The 22,486-nt window shown below is 45.5% G+C and overlaps 1 protein-coding gene across 2 annotated transcripts in view; it reads right to left on the bottom strand.

The window, feature by feature from the left end:
• The window catches only part of ATXN10 (ataxin 10), a 192,188-nt gene that overhangs the window by 35,602 nt on the left and 134,100 nt on the right, over positions 1-22,486 (bottom strand). For both annotated transcript variants that reach the window (XM_033952744.1, XM_033952743.1), the window contains exon 10: positions 17,103-17,166. In XM_033952744.1, the coding sequence (XP_033808635.1) occupies positions 17,103-17,166 (64 nt within the window). The remainder of the gene's footprint in view (positions 1-17,102; positions 17,167-22,486) is intronic.

Here is a 22,486-nt window from a genome sequence, read left to right as displayed (position 1 = left end):
GCCTGGAGCCTGAGAACCTCTGCCTGTAGCTCTTGGAAAATCTTTGAGATGTGGAGCTTGAATGAGGTGGGGGGGGGGGGGAGGAAAAATGCCTGAAGCCACAAAAATTAGACCATCCCAAAACTCTACAGGTTCTGGGTCTGGCATCAGGCAGGGTCTTAGGGCGACAGTCCACCACAGAATTCATGAGATCATCCAAGCCCTTGCTAAATAACAATTGCCCCTTAAAAAGAAGCCTAGCAAGAGTAGCCTTGGAGATGGAATACGGCAAGCAGAAATGGAATACACAGACACCTTACCCAGGACCTGCATAAAGTCATACAGGACGTCAGCAACATAATCTACTCCAGCCAAAAGAAGCTGAGAAAGAGGCTCCACAGCCTCACTTTCCAGAGTATGCAGCCTGAACAAGCGAGTGTGACAAAGGACACTTCCAAAGCAGCTTTGACTCCCAAAGCCATTGCCTCAAAATGTCTTTAGAGAACCACATCCACATGGTGGTACTGCATGTCCTTAAGCACACCACCCTCACTGGAAAGGAAGGTGCAGAGTCACCTGCGCAACCAAAGAATCCACTTTAGACTGACCAAGAAGCTACTGCCAATCTTGCTCCATAGTGTACAAATGGGACATAGCCCTCGCCACCTTGAGAGTGCCTTCCTGAGAATCCCATTGCTCCAAGATCAGAATGCTCATATCAGGATGCCAGGGAAAAGCAGAAGATTGAGCTTATACTCCATAAAGGAGAGAGGAGGAGGTAGAAGGAGCCGGCTGAGTGACTAAATTCAACTACTGCAGAGACTCCGAAATGAGATCAAGCAAAGCAGCAGTCAAACTCAGAACCATGGGATCATCCCCAGTTTCTAAAGCCAGAGAAGGATCTGAAGATCCGGAATACAGTCCCAAGTTCCCCACCATGGGGACAGCGTCTTTGGAAAACAAGGGGTTCACAAGCTCATCATCATCATAAGCATCACCCAGATCACAGTCAGTGAACTGAGGAACAGCAGCAGACTGAGAAGAGGATGTGACTAAAGAGGCAAAACTGCTGAGAGACAAGTCTGAGGCGGAGCAGGACTGGGCAGGGGAAGCATGGCTATTCTGAAATGTATTCCACAAATGTTTCATAAATTCTGCAAATGCCTCTGGTCCCTGGGGTATAGAGTCACCCCGTGATGACTTCACCTTGTGCCTCTTGGGCTGCAGCCTTGTAAATGGAACTTGCAGGTGTGCCGAGCCCTGAAAATAAGGAAGGCTGTCCCAAAGGACTAGCCAAGTATTTTAACATTTGCTTAAAATAGATTTTGTGCTGCTGTCTCTCCTGGATGCGCCATGTGGTGCAAGGACGCTCCTGAGGTGCTAAATTTGCACAATCCTGGCAAGAATTCACAGTAGGAGAGCCCAAAGACCCCATCCCAACAAGTTGTGAGGCACCATTTTCAGATTTGGGAGAGCAGGAATATTTTGAAAAAAGATAGTTAAAAAGCCAAGATGGCCACCACTATGAAAGTCACATCAAAATTGCAAATTTTTTTTCACACTTAGTAAAGTTCAAAAATGGTGATTTGGGGATTCTTAAGGTAAGGGAACACAGGGGGAAATGCAGAAACCAGCAAAACTTTAAAATTCAGACCCCCCCCCAAATCACCTCACAGGCTGTGACAGTCTTACTCAATATGTCCTGTGCTGGAAATGTGCTGCAGCCTACCTCAGGTTTCTTACAGTAGCTGGATTAGAAGAAATCACTGCCTCATGCTGGAAATGCCTCCTCAACTCAAATCTATGGGCTGTCAGTCAGACACGGTGCCTGACCGTACCTCCACCCCTGAAGACCGACGGATGTGCTAAGGGATGGGTGGAGGCAAAAATGCAGTTGACATCCTGCAAGATACCACTGAGCCTCCAAAGGACGCCTAACAAGCCTGCACTTGAACCCCTGCTAAACAGGACGTGAAGAAAAAGCAGGGATGGCCCTGAGCTCCAAAGAAACAAATGCAGGCTGGCTAATAGGTACCACCAGTATCGGCTTGTCAGCTAAAATGGATGAATGCAGGAAGCATGAGTGTGTTGCTCTAAGGGGGAATTCCTTGAAAAAGTCCTCACAGGCGAAACATAGTTCTATGTCGGAGTGCCTGCCCCCACCCGCGTAGACGAAGATGAGTATTTCATTACTTTAAAAATCTAATTAACGCTATAAGATATTAATAATATTTACTAGTGTTTAAGCCCGTTACATTAATGGGTGCTAGAGTAGATGTCTGTATGTCTAGATTTTTTTTCTTTGTCTCTCTCTCTCTTCTTGGACGCTGTCTGTCTGTCATTCTTTCTGTCTGTGTCTCTCTCTGGCCCCCTGTCTGTCTGTCTTTCTTTCTGTGTCTGTCTCTCTTGCCCCCTGCCTGTGGCCCCCTTCCTATGTCCATAGTGTCCCATCCTATATCCTTAGTGCCCCCAGTTCCACCTTTCTATGTCCTTAGTGTCCCATCCTATGTCCTTAGTGCCACCTTCCTATGTCCTTAGTGCCCTCAGTGCCTCCTATGTCCTTAGTGCCCCTTCCCATGTCCTTAGTGCCTCCTTCCCATGTCCTTAGTATCCCTTCCTATGTCCTTAGTGGCCCCAGTGTCTCCTTCCCATGTCCTTATTGCCCCCAGTGCCTCCGTCCTGTGTCCTTAGTGTCCCTGTCCTGTGTCCTTAGTGCCCTCAGTGCCTATGTCTTTAGTACCCTCAGTGTCCCTTCCTATGTCCTTAGCGCGCCCCAGTGCCTCCTTCCTATGTCCCCCTCACTGCCTTCCAGACTTTGTCTCACCCCCACCCTCCGAAGCCAGCCTACCTCCCTCCCATCCCCCTTTGCAGTATAACCCTTGAGAAGCATGTTTCCATCTTCCCCCCCACTACCACCACCGTGCAGCCGACCCAACTGACCCTCCCATTGCGAGTCGACCAATGGGCCTCCCGGCTCTGGCAGCGTCCGCAGCGCTCTGGGCGCGCTGCTTCGCAGCCTTCTACTGCCCTAATTTCCTCTGCCGTGTCTTTGATGAAATCGGGGCGGTGAAGGGCCGCGAGGCAGCGTGTTTGTAGTGCTGCGGACGCTGCTGGAGGCTGGTTTGTGGTCGTCTTGCGGTGGGAGGGTCGTGTGGGTCAATGGAGGTTCGGGTGCGAGGGGGGGGGGCACGAAGACGAACTGGCTTACTGGAAAATGCGGCCGGGATCGCGAGCAATGCCGATGTTCTTTTGTCGACCGTTACAATTGGGGCCTCTGAAGCCATGACTCTCTTAGTTCTTTGTCGAGGTATTTTTAAAATTTAAAGCTGCCGCGGCGGCTCCTCTCACAATCCCCGCCTGCGTCGGAAGCCTTCTTCGACGCAGGTGCGGCTCGTGAGAGGAGCCGTGGCGGCGGCATTGAACTTAAAAATAACTTCGGCCAGAACATTACCTTGGGGTCCATTGAACTTAAAAATAACTTTTGTGAGAACATTACCTTGGGGTCTGCGAGTATAATGCTGTTTTTCCTCCCAAGTTAATAGAACCCTTAGCGTGCATGCGCACTCCTGCCTGCCACGGACATATGGATCACGGAACACAGAGATAGGAGTGCGCATGCGCGCTTAGCATTTTATTATAGTAGATTTAGGTCCAATGACGATTTGGGTGCTGCTACTCTGTATGTTTTAAAAATTTGGATTCATACAGAAGGTACCGCTGAGGTCTATAAGATTCTACCTATGAATTTCTATTTACAAGTTTGTATCTATAAGACTCTGTTGTACCGAGTTTGAATAGTTTGTCTTTAGATTTTCATAAATATCGAGCTGGTTTAAATTTCTTCTTTATGCAGGCAAAGCTGAAGAATTGCTCCAAGCACAAAGAAATCCTGAAAAAGGGATGATAACACGGAAGAAAAAAGAAAAAAAAGAGAGAGAGCAGAACAAACATTCCTTCAGGCACGGGTGCAGAAGGGAAAAACTGCAGGTGGTGCTAGAGCTTCCAGTGAAGTAGAGGAAAGTCACAGAAAAAATCTGGAGTGGATTCCTTCTGCATAAGCAGCCAGCCAGATTGGGCCGGCGTGGGAGCCCTGCTCCGCCCCCCCGATCCAGCCGGAGGACATCTTACATTAAAAACGACCCAGCGCCAACGGCGCACCGCCGTTCGGCGTGCCGACGAAGGCACACGACAAAGGCGCCTGCGCCTTAGTGAGCGCCTTCGTGGAGCACCTGCGGACCTTGGAACTAGGAACACCTACGCCCCAAATACCACTCCACAGGACCTCCTGCCGACTTCCAACATAAGGTAAGGAGCGTGAGTTCCCCGCTCCTCCCCCTCCTCCCAACACGAAAAAACCAGCCACTCCCGATCCAGCCGGGACTCAAAGGGAGAACCATTCCTTCTATCTAACACTCCGAACCAGACATCAAAAATGAAGCTCTCCCTGCATACACACACTCTAGCCACCCTTTTGATAATCCTTCTCATTTCTAGTTGGAAAGCAGCAGCAAACAACTTATCCACCACAACCACATCCTCCAGTACAACCAACTTCCAACTTCCAAACAGAAGAATACTCACATCAAGAAACTCGAACCACCACGCCAGCACTCAACACCCCATCACTGTTACCTGGAGAAGAAGATCAACACTTCCGAAAACAAAATCTCATCCATCTCCCACAACACTCATATACCCGGAAACAACTCACATTCCCCAGACTGACACGACCTCCCTTACATGTGCCTATGTTAACATCAGAGCACTAGGACCCAAAACAGAAAACATAAAAAATTGGATAAAAACAGAAAAACTTGACTGCCTATTCCTCACTGAAACCTGGTTAACCTCAGACACAGACCCTAGAATAAAAGAAGTATGCCCGCCGGGATACAAAATAACAGTAACCTGCAGAGAAAAAAAAAAGAGGAGGAGGACTAGCAATAATATTCAAGAACTCCCTAACTCTAAACATACTGGAAAAAACATCCACTCCGCAAATGGACTTCCTAGCGTGTCATCTCACAAACCCAACACTAAAAAACTCACTAAACTGCTTACTCTGCTACATAACACCTGGAAACTGGACCACAGTAAGACCTGAATTTGAAAACTTCATCTACCAAAACTCATTAACAGCAGAATATAACCTCATCCTAGGAGACCTAAACCTGCACCTAGAAGACACAACCTCCACACCAGCAAATAACTGTCTATCCTTCCTCAATGCCTTATCCTTCCAGATCCTAAACCCACAAACCACCCATGAAAAAGGTCATCAACTGGACATTGCTGCATTCATGACTCACCAACCATCCAATCCAGCAATCCAAACTCCTAACGGAACATGGTCCCCATCCCTATGGTCAGACCACTACACATACAATTTCAACATCAACTGGACCAAGACCAAACACACACCTCAATCTAAAAAAACCACATATACCACACGCAAACATATCGACCCAACCATTTTTTGGTCAAATGTAGACGAAACTATCCAAGACTGCGACCCAAAAAACTTCATCTCCCACTGGAAAAATGTGTCCACCAACATCCTTGATGATCTGGCCCCCCTACAAACCAAAACCAGAACCAACAGGAAATCAGACCAATGGTTTGATAATGAATTGCTCCAACTCAAAAGACAGTGTAGAAGATTAGAAAGAAAATGGAGAAAAAAGAACCAAGATCAAACAAAAACCGACTGGAAAAAAAATCAACAAACAATACAAAAATCTACTAAGGGATAAGAGGAAAAGCTACTATACTAATCTCATAGGCACGGAAACCCAAGATTCCAAAAAAATATTCCAAATCCTGAAAGAATTAACAGACACCAAACCATACACAACCACCACGAAGTCCACTGTTCCCTCTAAGCTGAGCAGGAGTCCTCCACCCACAGTCTCACCAATAGAGGGTGCTGTTTCACTGACACATTTTTCAATTGTGAGGGACAGGCAAGTTCTGCAGGACTCCAGGGAACATACCTGTCCTTAGCGACTGAAAATATTCCACCCCCTAGTGGTAGCAATGCAGCTGGAGGACACCTGCTCAGCTTAGAGGGAACAGTGCCACGAACACCCCTCCACCATCACCCACCCTCTTAGCAGAACACTTCAAAAACAAAATTACAAATACCAGAGCCACTCTCATCATTAACCCATCCCATCAAAACACAATCACAATCCACCATTCAGGAAAAGAGGCAACCGCAGCAGACAGAATTTGGACTCAATTCCCCAACATACAATGGTCAGAATTCAACAAACTCTACAAAAAATACAGTCACGCCTCCTGTGACCTCAACCATTGCCCCTCATATCTCCTTACCACCTCTAGTGTAAAATTCCGCACCATAATTCTACAATGGATTCAATTCACGCTCACAGAAGGCACATTCCCTGCTGACCTCAGCGAAATCATCATCACCCCAATCCAAAAAGACCCAAAAGCACCACAAAACCACCCATCTAACTTTAGACCTATAGCCTCAATTCCGCTATATGTCAAAATTATAGAAGGCCTAGTAGCCAAACTCCTCACCAATTACATAGATGACCACAACCTACTCCACCCCATGCAATCAGGATTCAGAACAAACTTCAGTACAGAGACACTATTAGGCTCCCTTATGGATACCGTCAGACAACATCTTAGTACAGGGAAAAAAATGCTTCTCATACAACTGGACCTAACTGCGGCATTCGACTTAGTGGACCACAACATCCTTCTACAGATCTTAGACGCAATAGGCATCTCAGACAAAGTATACTCTTGGTTTGAAGGATTCCTAAAACTCAGAACCTACAGTGTAAAATCAAACAAAGAAAAGTCAGAATCCTGGTCAAACCCCTGCGGCGTACCACAAGGATCTCCACTATCCCCTACCCTCTTCAATCTCTACACAGCTTCTCTAGGAACGCATCTGGACAATCTAGGCATAACCACCTATAGCTATGCTGATGACATCACCATCCTCATCCCATACGATCATTCTAAACCTACCATGACAGACAAACTTCACCAAACACTTGAAACAGTCACAACCTGGATGAAAAATCACAAACTTAAACTCAACCAAGACAAAACCAAATTCATCCTTCTCGAAAATGACAAGGTCCAAACCACAACCAACCTAGATATAAACGCAATCAAATATCCCATCCAAACCACCATAAAACTACTTGGCATGACCATAGACAGATGCTGCACTATGCAACCGCAAATAAATAAAACAATTCAGAAATCTTTCGCAATCATGAGAAATCTGAGACAAGTCCGAAAATTCTTTGAAATAACACAATTCCAACTTATAGTACAATCCCTAATACTAGGTATATTGGACTACTGCAACATCCTCTTCCTTCCGTGCCCTGTAACGACGATTAGACAACTCCAAACAATCCAAAATACAGCTTTGAGACTCATCTACTCATTGAGAAAACATGACCACATTACTGAAGCCTTCATCAACTCACATTGGCTTCCAATCCAAGAAAGAATCCAATTCAAATTCTACTGCATATTATTTAAAACCCTACACGGAGACAGCCCATCATACTTGAACAATCGCCTCATCCAAGCACCCACTACCAGACACAGAAAAACGCACTCCCCATTCATACCCCCCCCAATCAAGGAAGTAAAAAGAACAAAACTACACGACGGCCTCCTAGCCACTCGAGCCGCAAGGCTGGACAACCAGATCTCCAACCTTCTGATGACCACTCCAGACTATAGGACGTTCAGAAAAGAAATAAAAACCATACTTTTCAAGAAATTCCTGAAGCAGCAATAACATCACGACCTCTTAGTAACTCTAAAACTGACACTTGATCTACCCATTACCGCACTAATAATAACAAAAGAACCTCCACTATGACCACCTATTAATTCTTTTACAAACCACCTCACCCTCAACAACCCGTTAAATGTTTATAAGATCTACAACTTACCTCTCTTGCTAATCATTGTAACTCTGTTTTTTTTTAAATTAACCTTTTGTAATCCGCCTTGAACCGCAAGGTAATGGCGGAATAGAAATCCCTAATGTAATGTAATGTAATGTAATAAGGCACACAGCCATTGGGAGATAACCCACTTTTCTGGAATGTCTCACCTATTGCACTGGAAAAAGCATTAGCAGCATTGTTCCTGGGTTAAGAACAAGAATTAAAAACTATAACAAAAAGTTTCCAACAACTGCCATCTCTCTAGACACGATAGCTCTGCTACGTTAATTATTTTTTATTTTTTATTATTTATTTATAAATTTCAAATTAACAAATCAAGATAAATCTTGTACAGAAAGTGATTACATCAAAAGAACAAATAAAACCTCATAAATTTACATAGAAATCAAGTTTTTGTATAATCTCTCAAGTCCACAATTATGATCCATGATGTAAATTAAACGGAATTAAACATAGAACTATTATTAAAGATAAGTGGTACGTGGTTAACTGAAATTCAGGCGCCTTATATCTTGAAGCCCTCATTCTTTCCCCTTTTCCAGGCGGGACAAGGAGAGAAGGGCCGTCAACTGGTTTGGTTCAAAGAAAACATATTTCTGAGAATTATATTGAACTATGCACTTGCAAGGATGACGAAGATAGAAGGTTCCCCCAAGAGCCAAAACTCCAGGATTTAATAGTAGAAACTCCTTTCTACGTCTTTGTGTATCTCTTTCCAAATCTGGGAACATCTGTATCTTAAGATCAAGAAACTTTTTTTCCTTATTTTTGAAGAATAGTCTCAAAAGCCAATTCTTATCTAGCGTAATAGCCAGGGTCACAATCAATGTAGCAGGTATTGCAATTTCTTTATCAGATAGTTCAAGTAAAGCAGAGACATCAATTGGTCCCTGAGTTTTTTCTTGAAGATCCTGATTTTTATTAGGCAAATAATAAACCTGGGTGAAAGGAGGTAATGAATCTTCCGGTACTTCCAATATCTCCAGCAAATACCTTTTTAACATTTCTCTTGGAGTCACTGTTGAAATTCGTGGAAAGTTAATCAATCTTAAATTATTATTCCTAGAGAAATTTTCAAATGTCTCTATCTTCCTTCTTAAACTTATGTTGTCCTTAATTAAAGTGTCCTGAAGCAGCTTGGAAGATTTAAGTTGATCTTTAATACACTGGATATCTAGTTTCGATTTTCCCAAATCTTGTTTTATCTGCAGAACTTCTCTCTCTTGAATTTTTATCTTCCCCTCTATTTGAAGATGATTACTATTTACTGTTCTAGTCAAATTGGCAATCAAATCCCACAAAGCCTCCAGTGTGACTTCTTGGGGCTTTACAAGATTTAAAGTTTGCAAGTTTAATAGTGGTAAATTAGGCTCACCATCTACAGGAACCTCTCCTCTCCGTTCCTCCTGTATCGGGGTTAACCCCAGCGTTGTCACATCCTCATACACACTCAGGCTCCGCTGCAATCCATGTGAGCCTGAGTCGATGTTCATCTCGCCGTTCCCTGCAGCCTCTGGGAGGGAGCTCACGCCGACTTCCGGCTGTCTCCCCACTCCCGGGGAACTGGCGGCTCGAGGGTTGGGAGGAGGGATTCTCACGTCGGGGCTCAACGAGATCTCATGAGCCCGAAGAGACGCCTCGAGTCCGTTGCTAGGAAGCGTCTCAGCCGGGGGCGACACCGACGCTCCAATGACGCCCTGCATCCGTCGCAGCAAATCTTCAATATTGCCAGAGGAGGCTAATCCGGGACGCTGCGAGGCCGAAGAAGCTCCCTTTCCCCTCCTTTTTGGCATGGCAAAAGTTCCACAGCGCTAAAACGCCCAAAGAAAAACTTCTCAAAGGTAAAGATTTGCGGGCGGTTGCTCAGTGCTCCACCACCGCGGCCATCTTGGATCAGTCCCATCGCGGCCATTCTGCTACGTTAATTATATTAATAATTGATTTACCTTTATATGGGGCATGCTTTACGTGACCATTTATTTTTTTCCTCAAAATGGGACAGGACCCCCAAATCCATTCCTTCCCCCCCCCCCCCGGTCCTTCCCGGATCCTCTGGATCCCATTAAATATAGTGCAAAATATAGACAGCAAATATAAAATTCTCAAAAGTGACACATTATGATCACTAAATTACCTCTATCTGGTGATTTCATGACTCTCTGGTTGCACTTCCTTCTGATTGTGCATCCTCTCTTTCATTTCTTTTTTGTCTCCCTGCCCCCCCAAAGCCACCCTGCCTCCCTGACGCAGCCTGCTTCCCCTGCTCCCCAACAAGCCAAGCCACCCTGCTTCCCCAACGCACCCTAGCCAAGCCACCCTGCTTCCCCTGCCCCTGACAAGCCAAGCCACCCTTCTTCCCCTGCCCCCACACACCCTGCTTCTCTGACCCAGCAACATCAAGGCGCGTGCAGCGACTGCACTGCACAAGCGCCAGGCCTACAAGTCTTCTCTCTGCGCCCCCCCTCCCCCAACGTCAATTCTGATGTCGGAGAGGAAGTTCCAGGCCAGCCAATCGCTGCCTGGCTGGCCCGAAACTTCCTCTCCGTCATCAGAATTGACAACGGGAAGAAGGCTTCTGGGTGGCAAGCAGCAACGGCGGCGGACCAGGGGGTGGTGGTGGTTTGAATCGGCACAGGAGGGAGGCTGGTAAGCAATGGCAGACCGGGAAGGGGTTGAATTGGGCGCTGGTGGGAGGCTAGCTTTGGTGCGGCAGGGAGGGAGGGGAAGCGATCACCTGTCCCATTGTCCCTGCACACAGCTTAGGGACGCTGTCCATGAAAACGGGATATTTTGGCGTCCCAAAACTGTGTGTGGGGACAATGGGACAGGGGATCAAAAAACGAGATAGCCCCATTCAAAACAGGACATATGGTCACCTTAGGCATGCTTGCTGTTGAAAAGTATTGCCTATCTGGCTAAAAGGTTTTTGTAAAAAGGTGTGTTATAAAAAGCGAATACATGGCAACAGCACTGCACACATTTTATATTTAATACAACATACTAGAACTATACCATATATATTAAGCTGCTTCCTTGTATTACTGCAGATGTGCTCATGAAATATGATTTGAATGGAAAAAAATGATTCCAGAATGTTGGTGAGCCTAGCAGGATGTATCTGAGTTGGGCTCCTATCCCCCAGGCCTCAACTGCACTTAATACTGCAAATTAATCTTTTGGATCTTAACAACTGGGGACAAGTGATCACAATATGATCAATTTTAACATTGGCATCGGAAAGGGGAAACCAATCAAGACCCTAGCAAAAAACCTTTAACTTTAAAAAAGGAAATTATGACAGCATGAGAACCATGGTTAGTAAACAGCTCAAGAAGGGGAAAGACAAAATCCATACGGTTGATCAAGCATGGTCCTTACTGAAAAACACCATCACAGAAGCACAGAACCTTTACATACCGCAGATATCCAAAGGAAGGCGAAAAAAGAACAAAGGAGAACCAGCTTGGCTATCTAAAGAGGTGAAGGATGCGGTGAGGGAAAAGAGGAACTCGTTTAAAAAATGGAAACGGGAAAAAACAACGGAGGCCTGGAACTGTCACAAAATCGACCAGAAAAAGTGTCATAAAGCAGTAAGAGACGCCAAAAAGGTCTATGAGGAAAAGATAGCACAAGAAGCCGAAAACTTCAAGCCCTTTTTTAGATATATAAAAGGGAAGAAACCAGCAAGAGAGGCAGTAGGCCCTCTCAACGACCAAGGAAGAAAAGGGTGCATTAAAGAAGACAAATAGATTGCGGACAGGCTAAATTCATTCTTTGCCTCTGTCTTCACCAATGAGGACACTACAACAATGCCAGAAACAGAGAGGGTTTTCAACGGAGACATAGAGGAAAGCCTCGCCACAGTAAATGTGGATTTGGACAAAATATACTATCAGATTGACAAACTAAAAAGTGACAAATCCCCTGGACCAGATGGAATTCACCCGAGAGTATTGAAGGAACTTAAGGTTGAAATTGGAGAATTACTACAAACCTTAGCTAACGTCAATTAGAACCGGGCAAATAACGGATGACTGGAAGATAGCGAATGTCATCCCAATCTTCAAAAAAGGATCAAGAGGAGAACCTGGTAACTACAGACCTGCGAGTTTTACGTCGGTTCCTGGGAAGATGGTTGAAGCACTAATTAAAGATAGCATTGTGCAACACCTGGAAAATCACGGCCTAATGAGAGCTAGTCAACACGGCTTCAGGAAGGGGAAGTCATGTTTGACGAATTTACTTCAAGTTTTTGGGCAGGTGAACAAACAAATTGATAGCGAAGACCCGGTGGATATAATATACTTGGACTTCCAGAAAGCGTTCGACAAGGTCCCGCACGCAAGGCTTATGAGGAAACTACTAAGTCATGGAATAGAAGGAGACGTACTCAGATGGATCGACAAATGGCTAGAGAACAGAATGCAGAGGGTAAGCATAAATGGGAAATTCTCGGACTGGGAGAAGTTGACTAGCGGCGTGCCCCAGGGCACAGTTCTTGGTCCCATCTTTTCCAATATTTTTATAAATGACCTGGAAGAAGAAACGACAAGCAATATAATCAAGTTTGCAGACGACACAAAACTATGTCGGACAGTTGGCTCTCAAAGGGACTGCGAGGAACTTCAGAAGGATCTGAACCAGCTGGAGAAGTGGGCAGAAAAGTGGCAGATGAAATTTAACATAGACAAATGCAAGGTGATGCATCTGGGTAGGAAAACAAGGAACACTAATATAGAATATTGGGTGTTACATTGGGCAAATGTGAACAAGAAAGGGACTTGGGGGTACTGATAGACAGGACCCTGAAGCCTTCGGCTCAATGTGCGGCGGCGGCAAAGAAAGCAAACAGGATGTTGGGCATGATAAAGAAGGGGATCACGAGTAGATCAGAGAACGTCATAATGCCGCTTTACAGAGCAATGGTCAGACCACACTTGGAATACTGTGTCCAACACTGGTCTCCATACCTTAAGAAAGATATAGCTCTGCTGGAGAAGGTGCAGAGGCGAGCCACGAAACTAGTCAAAGGTATGGATAATTTGAGCTACAAAGAATGCCTCGGAAAACTAGGACTGTTCACCCTTGAAAAGAGAAAACTGCGAGGGGATATGATAGAGACTTTTAAAATATTAAAAGGGTTTGACAAAATAGACCAGGAGACAGCATTACTCACTTTTTCAGAAGTGACACGGACAAGGGGTCATAGACTGATACTGAGGGGCAGCAGGTCCAGGACAAATGTCAGGAAGTTCTATTTCACACAGAGAGTGGTGGACGCTTGGAATGCGGTCCCGGAGAAGGTTGTGACGAAGACTACCATTCTGGGTTTCAAGCGCAAGTTGGATGCACATCTTCTTGCAAATCACATCGAGGGATACGGGAAATCAGGGTCTCCAACATGGAGCACCTAGCTTGGCCTCCGCGTGTGCGGGTCGCCGGACTAGATGGACCTAGGGTCTGATCCGGTGAAGGCGCTTCTTATGTTCTTATTAATGAGCTCAAAGTACCTTATGAGGGGAAAAAATAGTGAGAAAACTCAATCACAGACTGGTCAATTTTCAGAATTTTCAGTGCAAGAAGTAACAGCAGCAGTTGTTCAGGCCTGTGGTGAAAGCTTTGGAGCCAATATTTACCCAGCTGTCTGACCAAATAACAGGAGTGGAGTCTCTCCTATCAGAAATTACCCGCCGCACTGGTGAGCTGGAGGTCCGTGTGGCAGAAGTAGAGGATATAACAACGACTACTTCAGGGTCAATAGTAAACCTGCAGGAGCAGCTTCGTTTGCAAGAAGCTAGACTTGAAGACTAGAAAATCGCTCCTGCAGGCAGTGGCGTACCTAGCATATGTGACACCCGGGGCCCATCATTTCTTGACACCACCCCTCCATCTATATGAAAAATATGATTTTTAGTAACAATCTACATAGCGCACAAAAAGAGTGTACCTAAGAAAAGGCAGCATCTTAAACACTTAAACAATAAAATTTTAAAAACACAAAGCACATTATACGCAGAGAAAATGTTAATTATCATTTATATAAAGCAACAGAACAAAAGGAAGAGGGGTCCAACCTTGTCTGCAGTGAAAAAAGCAACCAGGAACAAACAAACCAAAACTGCAGATATGTACAACGATGTAGGCAAAATTTATTGTGACAACCAAAGTATATTAAAACCTTTTTATCAAACAAGGGACCCTTGCTTGGTAAAAAGGTTTTAATATACTTTGGTTGTCACAATAAATTTTGCCTACATCGTTGTACATATCTGCAATTATCATTTATATTCCACGGGTTTTCAAAGAGGTCAAGGCAGATGGCTTTATGCAATGTCACCTCAGTAACAACTATACAAAAATAGACAAATATACCCTCCCTTTTTATTAAACCGCGATAGCATTTTTTAGCGCAGGGAGCTGCGCTGAATGCCCCACGCTGCTCTCGACGCTCCCTGCGCTAAAAACTGCTATTGCAGTTTAGTAAAAGGGGCCCATAGTGCAAAATATAGACAGCATATATAAATTCTCAAAACGGACACATTTTGATCACTAAATTGAAAATAAAATCATTTTTCCTACCTTTGTTTGGTAATTTCATCAGTCTCTAGTTGCACTTTATTCTTCTGACTGTGCATCCAATATTTCTTCCCTTCTTTCAGCCTCCTGTATGCTTCCTCTCCTCCAGACTTCATTCCTTCCCCCAACTTTTTCTTTGTTTCATCCTGTCCCCTTCTTTCTTTCTCTCTCCATGCCCCCTTTCTTTCTCTATGTCTGTCTCTCTCTCTCTCTTTCCCCATGCCCCATTTTTTTCTTTCTTTCACCCTGCCCCCTTTCTTTCTTTCTTTCTGGATCCCTGTCCCCCCCCCTTGCTTTCTTTCTGGCTTCCTGGCTCCCCCCCCCCTTTCTTTCTTTCTCCCTTCCCTCCCCCATGCCACCGCCGCTACCACAACCATGCTGCCACCACTGCCGGGGAAAGGCTGCCACTGGCCATCGGAAACAGGCCGGCGCTGAATTCGCCCTCCTTCTTTTCCCGCCAGCCAACCAACTCTGGCTGCCTGACGTCAATTCTAACGTCGGAGAGGACGTTCCGGGCCAGCCAGGCAGCGATTGGCTGGCCCAGAACGTCCTCTCCGACGTCAGAATTGACGTCGGACGGCTAGAGTTGCTCGGCTCGGGGAAGAGAAGCAACAGGGAGGGAGAATTTGGCTCCGGCTTCTTTCTGATGACGGTAATGGCAGCCTTTCCCCAGCGGCAGCCTATTCCCCGGTAAGTTGCCAGCTGTACACCCCCTCGGACCTTGCATCCGGGGCGGACCCCCTCCCCTTGGTACGCTACTGCCTGCAGGTACAATATTTGATTTGTTGGTCTCCCTGAAACTATATTAGATTCTCATCTAATGTCTCAACTTGAAAACTGGCTGCATAAAGAATTATCGCTTCCCCCTAGCATTGGCTCTATCTGGCTTGAAAGAGTATATCGTCTGGGACGCAAGCTTGAAAAACGATAAAGATCTCAGGTGGTAATCGCGAAAGTTCCTAATTATGCACACAAAGTAGCCCTATTTCAAAAATATCGACAACACCAAGATTTACTTACATTTGAGGGGAATCGGATCCGTTTATTTCAGGATTACTCCTCTTCTCTGTCTGACAAGCGCTGGCAGTTTTCATTGATTTGTGCAGATCTAGTACAGTGTAAGATGCGCTTCAAGCTGGTGTACCCTGGATGGCGGGCTTTGAAACTGCCTCAACTGCTGGGGAATTTTTGAGACCTCTGCCTTCAACCCACAAAACTATGGGTCCTTAAAGCTACAAGTCCACTATGAGGGCCAAGGTCAATTCTTCTAGACATCACGTCAGGCGCAGGATTTTTTTAATACTCTGGGGCCTACGATGACTTCGCCTTGAACTTTGATCTATTTCTAGGTGCTGTGCTTGTCATGTGTTGCATTTGAGCAAGCAAACATTGAACTTGGGGATTCTCATTTTCTCCCTTGGAAATCCAGTACCTTTTGATTACTATTGTTATTGATGAGCCTTATTGGTTTGCTCTTTGGTTACGATGCTCTTTTGGGGGAACGGAGACACTTTGGTGACTGTTAGAGTTTGGTTAGCTCACGAAGAAGTATAGGGGAGGAGGGATGGGAGAGTAGACCTTATGGTTTTTGGGGAGGGGTTTGGGGTGGATTTGTGGGAGGCGGTTGGGGGGGAAGTTGGAGGTGGGGGAGGGAAAGGGGGGAATTGGTTGTTGCAGTGGAAGGGCTTGGATTGGTTGTATGTCTATGTGTGGAGGAGGGGTGTGTGTGTGTTGCATGAGTTGGGGGGGGGCTGGGGTGTCCTACTTGCCTTAGTTTTCTGTGAGCTTGGCTTGAAACTAGGTAGAATGGTTGATGTCCCTTAAGATTTTTTCTTGTAATGTGGGGGGTGTCTGTCTTTTTTTCTTTGTCTCTCTCTCTTTGGCCACTGTTTGTCTGTCTTTCTATCTGTCTCTCTGGCCCCTTGTCTGGCTGTAATTCTTTCTGTCTGTGTCTCTCCCTGGCCCCTTGTCTGTCTGTCTCTCTCCCTGGCCCCCTGCCTATCTCTCTCTGGCTCCCCGAGCAAACCAAGATTGCTGCCTGCCCCCGGCACACCCCTCCCCCCAAAGCAGCCCCTTTTCCCTCTCCCCTTCACTTCTTTCTATCTGTTTCTCTGTCTCTCACCCTGGCCCCCTGCCTATCTCTCTCTGGCCCCCCGAGCAAACCAAGATTGCTGCCTGCCCCCTGCACATCCCTCCCCCCAAAGCAGCCCCTTTTCCCTCTCCCCCTCCACTTCCCTGTAAAACAGTAGCAGCCGGACGCCTCGCAGCACTCGCACCCTGTCCGCTTCGTCCAGGCCGAAGGACACCCTCCTGCCGTTGCTCTCACCGCCGCTCAAACCGCTGCACACAACGCAAATTGAACACGGCCATGGAGTCACACATCACGCTGTCAGGGATCACGGTGTTGTAAGTGTGCATGCGTGCTTAGGGTTTTATTAAAGAGGATACTGTAACAATTAAAGGGGGAAAATACATTAAGTGCCATATTCTGGGATACCTTCTTATAGATAAAAAAACCCAAAAACAAACATGTCAAAGCATTTCAAAATCAGACCATAAACAGGATACATGGATTGTTGTCATCAATACTGCAGTTGTCCAGGATTAATGGTATACCATCTAAATGGAAAACCTGAAACACATAAGCAAGATGTGGCTATTTATTTTACAAACATTTTTTCAGTGGTGCAGTTTCAGTTTTTATATATGCATTGGATATTTAGAGGGGAATTCATCAAGCAGCATTAGAGATTTAACTCACGGTAAAGCAAAGATGTAGCAGGTGTTCTCCAAAGACAGCAGATATATATTTTCACATGTGTGTGACATTATCCACGCAATCCAGTACAGACATAGGATCCAAACATCAAAAATAACATAACACTCCACATTATTCAAAGCAAAAAGCTACATGGGGATAGGATCTCTGAGGACAAGCAGTTATAATATTCTCACATGTTAAGACTTCCAAGCTGCCAGGATCAGGACTCCAGAAGAGGTTTAACATTGAATATACATAAGCCTGGTGAAACTCAAAAGAGTTGGAGGGAAACTTGATGCTGAGGAAATAAACAATTTTTGCAGAACTGCTTGCTCTAAACAGTAGTGTGAGGTATGAATTGAGGTCCAAGTGGCCGCTTTGCAAATGCCTTCAATAAAAGTAGAGCAGATATGGGCTTCTAAAGGTGCCTCTTAGTCTGTATATTATGAGCTGTAACACAGCCCTGTAGTATCAGCCCAGGCTGAGTATATGCAAAGGAGATGCAGTCCATTAGCCAAGTGGAAATGGTTTTGTTGCTCACAGGAATTCCAAGTCTGTTAGGGTTGACACCCACAAAGAGCTGGGAGTAAGTTCTATGAGGTTTGGTCCAATCCAAATAGTATGCTAGAGCGTGTTTGCAGTCCAAAGTGCAGAGGGCTGTTTCACCTGGATGAGAATGTAGTTTTGGGAAGACAGGCAGAACTTTTGAAACGACTTTTCAAAGAAATTTTGGATGAGTCAGAATAGAAGATTAGGTTTATACCGTCAATAATCTTCTTTCTGTTAGTCCCTGGAGGATTCCATATGCTAGGGGGCTCATTTTAAAAAAGTCAAAAAACCGGCCTAAGTCGGTACTTGGACGATCAAAAAGACAGGTCCGTCCAAGTACCAATAATCAAAACTGGTTTTACACATATCTAAAACCAGTTTAGGCCTTTTCACTGTGAAAAGGGGTGTTTTTGGAGGAGGGGATAGGGCGGGAGGTGGGCGGGATGTGGGCCAACCTAGACTTAGTCATCTGGCAGCCATAATCAAAAACGTTTGACAGGTTGTCAGACGGAACTTATACGTTTTTACTTAGACCAAGTCAAAAAAGGTATAACTTCCGAATCGGGCTGCTGAGTTGATCGTGGCTGCCGTGATCAGCTCAGCAGCACAGGCAACCCTTCCCCCTGCACACGTAATGATTGTGGCAGGAGAGATGCCCAATCTCTCCTGCTGCCACCCCCCGAACCCCCTGTTTGATCGCGCTCTTCACCGGTAGGAGAAATGTCCAATTGCTCGTGCTGGACACCCCCCTCAGAACCTCTGCCGGACACCCCCCCAGAACCCCTGCTTTAGGCACTTAGGTTGGCCATGTGCCTAAGTTGCAAAAATGGCCATTCAAATCCATCAAGCAATCGAGGACTTGGATGGCGGCCTAAAACCTTGAGGTGCAGCAGTTAGAACAAAAAGGTGATCAGACAGCCTTGAACTTATTAGTCCTCTCCAAATAATGGAGCAAAACCCTCCAGATATCAAATGTGTTTAAGATCTGATCTTTGCACTCTGAACCTGTTGGATGAAATACAGGCAACCTAACCTCCTGGTTGACATGGAAAGCCGAGACCACTTTCGGAAAGAAGGAAGGTAAAGTACGGAGGAAAACACCCGTGTCTGAAATATGGAGAAAGGGTTCCCTGCACGAAAAAGCTTGAAGCTCCAAAATAAGCTGTGCCGAGACAATGGTGACCAGAAAGACAATCTTAATCATTAGGTCCAGAAGAGAAGCATTCTTCAGTGGTTCAAAAGGGAGCTCTCCAATGCCCTGCAAAACGATGTTAAGATTCCACGAAGGGAAAGAAAGACGCAAGGGAGGACGCAGTCAAAGCACCCCCTTCATAAACCTGGTCACATCTGAACGAGCAGTAAGCGAACTAGTGCCTTTGCGTGCTCGAAGACACGAAAGGCCTGTAACCTGAACTTTCAGGGAGGCCACTGCCAACCCTTTGTCTAAACCCTCCTGAAGGAAAGCCAGGACTATGGAAATGGGAGCCTTCTCAGACTCCACCTGATCCATAGCACACCACTGTTGGAAAGCCTTCCAAGCTTTGGCATAAGAAACCATAGTAGAGGGTTTCTTCCAGTGCAAAAATAGTTGAGATAATTACCTCCAAATAACCACGCTTCATCAAAGCTGAGCGCTGAAGAGCCATGCCATAAGACCAAAGCGCCACGGGTTCTCCAAAGACACTGGTCCCTAACTGACAAGATATCGATGAAGAGGGAGCTGAAGATATATGAGATCTGCATGCAATGGGAAGCAAGGTCAATATGGAGCCACTACAATCACCATAAGAACATAAGAACTGCCATCTGCGGATCAGACCTTCGGTCCATCAAGTCCGGCGATCCGCACACGCGGAGGCCCTGCCAGGTGTACACCTGGCATAATTTATAGTCCACCATATCTTTATATGCCTCTCTTAAGGAGATATGCATCTAGTTTGCTCTTGAAGCCTAGGACGGTCGATTCCGCAATAATCTCCTCTGGGAGGGCATTCCAGGTGTCAACCACTCTCTGAGTGAAGCAGAACTTCCTGACATTAGTCCTGAACCTGTCCCCCCCTTAGCTTCATTACATGTCCTCTAGTCCGTGTCAAATTGGACAATGTAAATAATCTTCTCTGCTCTATTTTGTCAATTCCTTTCAGTATTTTGAAGGTCTCGATCATATCCCCACGCAGTCTCCTTTTCTCAAGGGGGAACAATCCTAGTGTTATAAGTCTATCCTCGTATTCCAGTTTCTCCATACCCTTCACCAGTTTTGTTGCTCGTCTCTGCACCCTCTCCAGTAGTTTTATATCCTTCTTTAGGTAGGGAGACCAATGTTGGACGCAGTATTCCAAGTGTGGTCTGACCATTGCCCTATAAAGCAGCATTATAACTTTCTCCGATCTACTCGAGATTCCTTTCTTTATCATGCCCAACATTCTATTTGCCTTCTTTGCCGCTGCCGCGCATTGTGCCGACGGCTTCAGGGTCCTATCTATCAGTACACCCAGGTCCTTTTCTTGTTCACTCTTCCCCAGAGTTGCACCTGACATTGTATACTCGTATTCCTTATTCTTATTGCCTAAATGCATTACCTTGCATTTCTCCACATTGAACTTCATCTGCCATTTCTCCGCCCATGTTTCTAACCGACACAAGTCGCTCTGGAGTTCCTCTCTATCCTCCTGCGATCTGATTGCCCGGCATAGTTTTGTATCGTCTGCAAACTTGATGATCTCACTGGATGTTCCTTCCTCCAGGTCATTGATATAAATATTAAAAAGGATCGGCCCAAGTACCGAGCCCTGGGGTACACCACTAGTCACTTTCTCCCAGTCGGAGAACTTCCCATTTATGCCCACTCTCTGCTTTCGGTTTTCCAGCCATTTGCCTATCCATCTTTGTATATCTCCCTCTATGCCATGGCTTTGTAGTTTCCTGAGAAGTCTTTCGTGTGGAACTTTGTCGAACGCTTTCTGGAAGTCCAAGTATATTATGTCCACCGGCTTCCCACTATCAATTTGCTCGTTCACGGTCTCAAAAAATTGGAGTAAATTCGTCAAACATGATTTCCCTTTCCTGAATCCATGTTGACTGGGTTTCATTAAGTCGTGTGCGTCCAAGTGCCGGACTATGCTATCCTTGATCAGTGCTTCAATCATCTTGCCAGGGACAGACGTAAGACTCACAGGCCTATAGTTGCCCGGTTCCCCTCTCGATCCTTTTTTGAAAATTGGCGTGACGTTCGCTATCCTCCAGTCGTCCGGTATCTGTCCAGTTCCGATTGTCAGGTTTGCAAGTTTTTGCAATAACTCTCCGATTTCAACCTTCAATTCCTTTAAGACTCTCGGGTGAATTCCATCCGGTCCAGGGGATTTGTCACTTTTAAGTTTGTCGATCTGATAGTATATCTGGTCTAAGTCCACTTCAACTGTGGTGAGGCTGTCTTCTATTTCTCCTGCAAACACTTTCTCCGCTTCAGGTATTGTTGAGGTGTCCTCCTTCGTAAAGACGGACGCAAAGAATGAATTTAGTTTGTCTGCGATTTGTTTATCTTCCTTGATGTACCCTTTTCTTCCCTGGTCGTCCAGGGGTCCCACTGCCTCTTTTGCAGGTTTTTTCCCTTTCACGTATCTAAAGAAGGGTTTGAAGTTTTTGGCCTCCTGGGCTATTTTTTCATCATATTCCTGTTTGGCATCCCTCACCGCCTTGTGACATTTCTTCTGATCATCTTTATGTTTGTTCCAGGCTTCGGTTGTCTTTATGCATTTCCATTTTTTGAAAGAGTCCTTCTTTTCTTTTATGGCTTCCTTCACCTGTATGGTAAGCCATGCCGGTTCTCTTTTGCTCTTTGTTCTCCGATCTTTGGAAATCCTCGGAATGTAGAGATCTTGTGCTTCGGTAATAGTATTTTTCAGTAGGGACCATGCCTGATCTACCGTTTCAAGTTTGTCCACCATCTTCTCGAGTCGTTTTTCTACCATGGCTCTCATGCAATCGTATTTACCCTTTTTAAAGTTTAAGGTGGTGGTTAAGGTTTTGGCATGTTTCCCTTTCCCGATGTCAAGTTTAAAGTTGATTACATTGTGATCACTCGTTCCCAGTGGAACCATGACTTCCACTTCTGTTATCGGTCCCGTGAGGCCATTTAGGACCAAGTCCAAGATGGCGTTGCCTCTTGTCGGCTCTTTTACCATTTGTTCCAGGAAGCAATCCCCTAGCACCTCCAGGAACTTGGCCTCCTTGCCGCAGTTGGAGGTTGCTAGTTTCCAGTCTATCCCTGGGAAATTGAAGTCTCCCAATATAATTACATTGCCTGTCTTACATTCTTGTTTGATTTCCTCCATCATTTCTGAGTCAGTTTCCTCCGCCTGTCCTGGGGGACGATAGTAAAGGCCAATTTTCGTATCTGCGCCATATTGACCAGGAATTTTGATCCAGAGTGACTCAAGCTTCTCTTTCATTTCTGTTGTAACCATTTCAACAGAATCTATTCCCTCCTTAACATATAGAGCAATACCTCCACCTTTCTGCCCTACTCGATCTCTTCTATACAGTTTGTATCCCTGTAGTACTGTGTCCCATTTGTTTTCTTCATTCCACCATGTTTCTGTTATGCCAATGATATCCAATATGTCATGTCTTGCTATTGTCTCTA

This window comes from Geotrypetes seraphini, chromosome 7 (genome assembly GCF_902459505.1).
Source record: "Geotrypetes seraphini chromosome 7, aGeoSer1.1, whole genome shotgun sequence".
In the NCBI taxonomy this organism is placed as follows: domain Eukaryota; kingdom Metazoa; phylum Chordata; class Amphibia; order Gymnophiona; family Dermophiidae; genus Geotrypetes; species Geotrypetes seraphini.
Note: the sequence above shows the minus strand (reverse complement) of the source record. Positions and strands in the feature narration are given on the sequence as shown.